We start from the raw sequence: 7080 nt of genomic DNA on the forward strand, positions 1-7080 counted from the left end.
ACAATGTATTATGTTAAAAGTCAGGGATTTTAATTGAATATGTTAGAGCTTTTAATAGGTTATTGCTGGTGATAGGGAATAATAGAAGTCTAAAGGTGTATTTTTAACCCACATATTCTGTGGTTTTTGGTTACAGTCAGGTGACACACAGACTTTTGCACAGAAACTCCAGCTCCGGGTGTCTTCCATGGAGTCTTTGTTTCGAAGTCCAATAAAGGAATCTCTATTCCGATCTTCTTCAAAAGAGTCTTTGGTACGAACGTCTTCAAGAGAATCCCTGAATCGACTTGACCTGGACCTCTCTGCTGCCACTGTTGATCCACCCTCTGATATGGAGAGCGAGACTGAAGATTCGCTAGGGAATTTGGACAGCCTCAACAAAGAACAGTTGATTCAGTGGTTGCGAAGAATGGAACGAAGGTTGAATAGCTACAAAGGGAAATGTTCTGAGGTAGGAGCATGCCTTTTCTGCCTAAAGGAAAATTTCTTCCCTTTGTTCTCTAATTCATGTTACTGTGTGGCTTTTATACCTGTGGTTGGCAAAACTCTCAATTCCTTAGATATGCTGGCTACTGATGATGGGTAATCTCTGGCAATATCTCGTTAAAGACTTTCAGTGTTTCAGGTCTTTTGTGGCAAGACTCTTAGTAAAGTTTTGGAGCTTATTGTCTGTAGCCTTCTAGTTCTCACACTCTGCCTTTCTGCTTGGACACACAGTGCAGAGCTCATCATCTTGCCTCCTCACATCCTCTCCCTTGTTCATCTAAGTGCTGTGGCTTCAACATGACCTCTTCTGCTAATCAGATTTTCGTTATTACAGACCCCAATTATGTTTTAAGTAGTTTGATTTTCTGACACATTTGTTTCACTTTCATTGTACCTACATTTAAATTTTGCCTCAAATGACTCTTTTAACTTCTATCCCTTTGAGGATGACACTCTCTGGTCTAAGTGAGGAAGTAGTGCTGCCCATCTCTCTCTTCAGCATCTTCCTTTCAGGTTGAATTGTATTAGTTCTCCCCATCTTGTGCAGTTGAAACGATCTTTCCCAAGGAAAACCTTTCTACAGCAAGTTGCCTATGGCTTATTATATTTTTTTTAACAATGCCTAACAGTTTATTGTCTTAGCAGTTTGTAAATCAGCATTATAGTTAATTTTAACTAATGAATAATAAAATTCAAAGTTAGTATGTAAAGTTAGCCATAACTTCTATTTCCAATTATGGCTACAATATGGATAGTTTTAACCGGCAGCCAAAAAGAACAAAAACCCCTAGATGAAATATATAAAGTATTTTTTTTAAACTATAGAATGCTGGCAAACTAGAAAGGAATTATTAGGCTAAAAGCTATAGGCTGGCTGGAACCCAGAGATGTAAACAGGGCAGGAAAGCCATGTATCTCAGGAGGCACTTGTGAAATCAGGCAACTTTGTCCTTTAAAATTTATTTTTTATTTCTATCAAAGTTAATAATGGTATTGATTTTTATTTAAATTTGTTATTTTCACTAGCTTAGTTATGGCTTTTAAGTTTGAAGCTGGAGCAACAGTAAAATTAATATTTAAGTGTGTAAGATACTATGCATTTGATATTTATGGTGCCATTTAATTTTGCATCATCTCTGTGAAGTAGATATCAGTTAACTCTCATTTGTAGAATAGGGGTTAGAGACTCATAGAGACTTAATCTTAGACATTAAGTAACTTGCTTACTGTCACATTGGTAGCAGTTTACAGAGCCCTATTTGATTCTATGTCTTTCTGTTCTGATATTTGTGCTACTGCAGAGTTATGCAACTCATTAGGGAAAAGAGCCCATAGACTTTGTCTTTACCTTTTCTACCCTATCTGGTCTTAAGGTAATAAGAAAGGGAGGGTCCTAGTCTTAGATAGAATTTTGTGTGTTCTTTTGTGTTCATAATCTCTGTGCCAATGCACTTTCCATTGCTATCTGCCTCTTCACTCAAGATTTCAGTAGAGGCATGTAGGGGCACATAGTAGCCTTCCAAGGAAAATGGCAAGGTTCAGAATAGGGGAGTTCTTCCTCCTAAAGCTGCAGCCTATTTCTTCACAGGCCACTAGCACTTCTAAAGTAAGGTCTAAATTGAGGCCATGTGCTTAGCTTTCAGATGAGTAGTGCTATATAGTTTACAGCAAGCATGTGAAACTCAACGGCTAACACGGGCCAAAGAAATGAGGCATACAGCCTGTGGGTTGTGAGTTTGACATGCTTGGTTTACAGGTTTAAAAGATTTATCAATATATAATTTCACCAAGTTGTGCTAGAATGTTTACTAGTAAATATCCTAGTTAGATTACGTGGTTAAACATTTCTTTAGGAACCAGTTTTCAACTGTTGGTTATGAGTTCTTTTCATCAGATTTTTACACAGCCATAGTCACAGGTCCTATAACCAAAAGGAAATTTTAGAGATCAATTACATAGTCAGGCAAAAAAATCACCTGGAGAGCTTGTTAAAACACACATTCCTGTGTTTCCCTGCTCTTCCTCCCCCAGTTCCTGTTCAGTTAGTTTGGGGTGCGGCCCAAGAATTTCATTTTCTAGCAAGCTCCCAGGTGATGCTGTTGCTGATGGTACTGGTCAATGATTATTGTTTGAGCTGTCTTCTGCCTTTAGGTGAGTTGGCTCTAATTCCTACTTATGAATTAGGTCCTGATACTTAAAGAAGTACATGTCTAAGGTTAAATCAAAAGGAGATTTAATATCTTTTTTTATAGAGTTGAGTTCTTTTATTTTTTAGAACTATATTTCCTATTTTATTTAGTTTGGCTGTATATGCATCTAACTAGGTTGAATTGTTATATAAAAGAATTCTTATGATTTATTTTTTGACTTTCATAACAAGATGCATTAGTGGAGTTTAGAATAATTAATTGCATTTATTTAGGAATGACATGTTATTGATGACTTTTTCTTTATTTTAGCTTGTAACAGCTTATCAGACTGTTCAGAGAGAGAAGAAAAAGCTACAAGTAAGTGATTTGTTGGCTATGATATTGATTCATACATAATGTTAAAATTAGAAAGAATCTCATAGTAAAATAGTTCTATCCTCACTTGTAATAATCATATGATTATTACATATAATAAAGCAGTAATAGTAAAGCAGTAATCTGCTTTAATATTACTGGAGATTTGATAAAGAGAAAAAGGGAAGTATCCCAGAGATTTTACATGGTAGGGATGGGTGTCTTTCAGTTTCTGATCTCTAAAGTGCTTAAGAGGTTTCGTTTTAAGGCATGTTTTGCTCTTTTAGACATGTTTCCTAATGTCTTAGTTTGCAGGTTGCATCTTTTAAAATTTTTATTTTTAGATATGTTCTTATTGATTTTAGAGTGAGGGGAAAGGAGAGGGGGAGAGAAAAACATAGATTGGCTGCCTCCTACATGCCCCCTACTAGGAATCATGTGCCCTGACCAGGAATTGAACTGTGATCTCCTAGTTCATAGATTGACGCTCAACCACTGAGCCACACTGGCCAGGCTTTTAGTTTTTTAAGAATATTTTCTTAAACGTGAGTTTTATCGAAGTGGCGGTGGTTCTGATTTAATTCATTGTATTATTAATATTACATAAATTCATTCTCAAAAGGTCATCTTATTCCCAAATTCTGTGTTTCTATGAATTGTCTATGGATTTTTATTTCTAGGTGTAGTATTTCTATCACTAAGTGGCTGTAGAGAATTGTGGTTGCATAGTCCCAAATATAAAGGGTGTTGGAGAGAACATGCAATAACTTTTGCTTTTTTTCCCTTCATCGCTGTACATGCCCATATTGGCATGCCTAGAAACCTCTTTATTAAATTGACAAACATCCTTTCAGTAGACCCAATGGAATTAAAATTGTAAGTACTGCCAACACTATTATCAGTACTGCTCATACTATCTAACATTTATTTAGTTCTTACTGGGTGCCAGGCATTATGGTGTATTTAGTCCTTAAATCTCTTCTGTGAGGAAATTGAGGAATAACGACTTGTTTATTGTTGCACAGCTTGTAAGAGATAGGGAGGAGAGCTGGGATCCCTTCCTGGCAGTTAGACGGCAGAGCGGGTGCTTGTAAATAACTCACTGCAGTTTTTCATTGCTCTCAGCACTGCATTTTCCTGCATTTAAAATTTTTATGTTATACCAAATCAAATAAAACCTGTGTTCATGGCTTTATGGAAGAAAGCCTTTGGTTTTTGTTTTATTCATTTACCAGGCCCCACAAATAGAACCCAGTCATACTCTTCTGGACAATATAAGCAAACCATTTGCCTACCTGTATCTCTCTGTTTTTTGTTGTTGTTAATCTACACAGACCAGCGAAGCTCCAAATTTACCCCATTTCTTTACCTCACTATATATTGTGCAAGAATATACAGTTACTTTGTTTCCACAGTCCATAACTTTTCAGGTTTAATTTTCAATTTAGTGAAAAGCACCTGTCTCCTGTCCTCTCCCTTTCTCCCCTTGCAGGAAAGGATGAATCACTTCATCTTTCATTATTACTCTTTTAGCTTCTTGAGTTTAATATATGATTACTAATTTAGCAATCTATAGCTCTCTTTGTGGTTTTCTCCTGGACTTTTCTTTTTTAATGTTTTTAAAATTGATTTTTAGAGAGAGGGGAAGGGAGAGGGGTAGATGGATGGAAACATCGGTGAGAGAGAAACATCATTGATCAGCTGCCTCCTGCAAAGCCCCCTACTAGGGATCGAGTCTGCAACCCAGGCATGTTCCCTGACAGGGAATTGAACTGGTTACCTCTTGGTTCATGCGTCAATACTCAACTGCAGAACCACACTGGCCAGGCTTTTCTTTTTTTTAATATAGAAAAGGATTGTCTTGTTTTAAAATTACAAAAAAACCCGTTTAAACAGATTGGTAATTGACTTTTAGGGTGCAATGATATAAATTGAATTGCATTAGGAATTTGATTTAATTAACTTTTTTTATTTTTAAAATTAACATATAGTAGAATTGACTTTGTGGTTTGCATGTGATTTGTGTAATCACTACCACAGCCAGATGCAGAACAGTTCTGTCACATCATGATTTAACTTTGTTTAACAGATTTTCAACATGGTTATACCTTAAGATCTTCAGTCCAGCTCTCCATCCTCAGGTTATTTTTAGATAAACAGTTGTAATATTGTAAAAATAATTATTTTTGACTTGCTTTGTATTACTGTGTCATGCAGTTGTTTGACCCAACTTTATTTTTTTATTTTTAATTATAGGGCATATTAAGTCAGAGCCAGGATAAAGCACTTCGGAGAATTTCAGAATTAAGAGAGGTAAGTTGTAGTGATTAGTACTTTCAGAATAGTAATTAAATCTCTTGTTTTTATCAGAACTATTGTATATGCTGGGATAGTTTCATATGTACTTCAGTAGTTATAGCAATAACTAACCAGCCCAACCTACAAAACCAGGGGCCAATTCTTACAGTTTTTGTTTGCGTGGTTTTCCTCAGCTATATAGGGTGCCCCCCAAAATGTATACACACTTTGAATAATTATATAGGCAGTGTTTATTAAAATGTATTTCATTTTCAAAATTGGTCTATCAGCTGTTAAAGTGTGTATACATTTTTTGTTATAGCCGGTATATTGTTGGTGGAATTAGTGAAATAGGAGTCTTAGCAATAGAATATCATTTGCCTGCATGAATAGTCAGTGACAACTTTCAAAGCTAAACTGTCCCTTCAATTAGGTGTTTTAGGGTTCTTTTTGTTTTTCCTAACCAACAGTCTTTTTGGTAAAATAAAATAAAAATTTTGTTCATTGTAATTTTTAGGGATAATTTTTACAGTGATGTATTAGAATTCAGGCAAATATTTATTATTTGAAATAATGCTTTACTAATTTCTGCTTCTGTCCTATCTTGAAAAGGATGGACAATAATGGCTTATATTGGCTGGAGAATAGCATTCTGTATCTCTGCTACATCACTTATGAACATTTTAAAATATTTTAATTATAAAATAAAACAGATATAGAAAAATCATGCTAAAAATATATATAGCTTACATGTATATGGTGAACACTGTTATAATCACCAGCAAGGTCAAGAAATAGAATGTTGCCAGTCACCTCAAAAACGCCTCACTGTTTCCTAACCCAATCACAGCTTCCTTTCTTTCTTCAAAAGTAACTATTATCCTGTCTTTTATTGTACTTTGTTGTGTCTCTTTGTTTTATCACCATGTGTCTCTCAGACACTACAGTCTTGCCCAGGTAAAAATACTATATATATATTTATTTATTTTAATCTTCACCTGATGAGTGAGGATATTTTTTCCATTGATTTTTAGAGAGAGTGGAAGGGAGAGGGAGAGATAGGGAGAGAGAGAGAAACATCGATGTGAGAGAGATATATTGGTTGGTTACCTCCCATACATGCCTGGACAGGGGGCTGGGAAACGAGCCTGCAACTGAGGTACATGCCCTTGACTGGAATTGAACCTGAGATCCTTCCTTCAGTCTGAGGGGCAACACTCTAATCACTGAGCGAAACCGGCGGGCAAGGGCATATTTTTGATATATATATATTTTAATATATTTTATTGATTTTTTTACAGAGAAGAAGGGAGAGGGATAGAGAGTTAGAAACATCAATGAGAGAGAAACATTGATCAGCTGCCTCCTGCACACCCCCTACTGGGGATGTTCCCGCAACCAAGATACATGCCCTTGACCGGAATCGAACCTGGGACCTTTCAGTCTGCAGGCCGACACTCTATCCACTGAGCCAAACCAGTTAGGGCGTATTTTTGATATATTTTTAAAGCCTCTTTAAATGTACACATTCCTGCATCCCTTTGTTTTCTTTATTGTTCATCTGTTGAAGAATCTGCTGATAAATTAGAACATCCAGAATTACTCATTTGTCTTACCCTAACGTTATAAACCAACAGTCTTGGAATAGCAATACTAATATACCGACATGAATTATGATTACTGAAATTAGTTAAATACATTTTTATATGCTATTCCCATTCCATCATTTAAAAAAATCTTTTTCCATATCTATCTATATTGTTAGATCATAAGCCATTACATATATATTCTT

General features: G+C 35.7%; 1 protein-coding gene across 8 annotated transcripts in view; it reads left to right on the forward strand.

Moving 5' to 3' along the window:
* Positions 1-7080, forward strand: part of GOLGA4 (golgin A4) — an 83623-nt gene that overhangs the window by 23482 nt on the left and 53061 nt on the right. For all 8 annotated transcript variants that reach the window (XM_006759623.2, XM_006759624.2, XM_006759625.2 and 5 more), the window contains 3 exons: positions 137-451; positions 2946-2993; positions 5247-5303. In XM_006759623.2, the coding sequence (XP_006759686.1) occupies positions 137-451; positions 2946-2993; positions 5247-5303 (420 nt within the window). The remainder of the gene's footprint in view (positions 1-136; positions 452-2945; positions 2994-5246; positions 5304-7080) is intronic.

Source organism: Myotis davidii, unplaced genomic scaffold (genome assembly GCF_000327345.1).
Source record: "Myotis davidii unplaced genomic scaffold, ASM32734v1 scaffold395, whole genome shotgun sequence".
Taxonomy (NCBI): Eukaryota; Metazoa; Chordata; class Mammalia; order Chiroptera; family Vespertilionidae; genus Myotis; species Myotis davidii.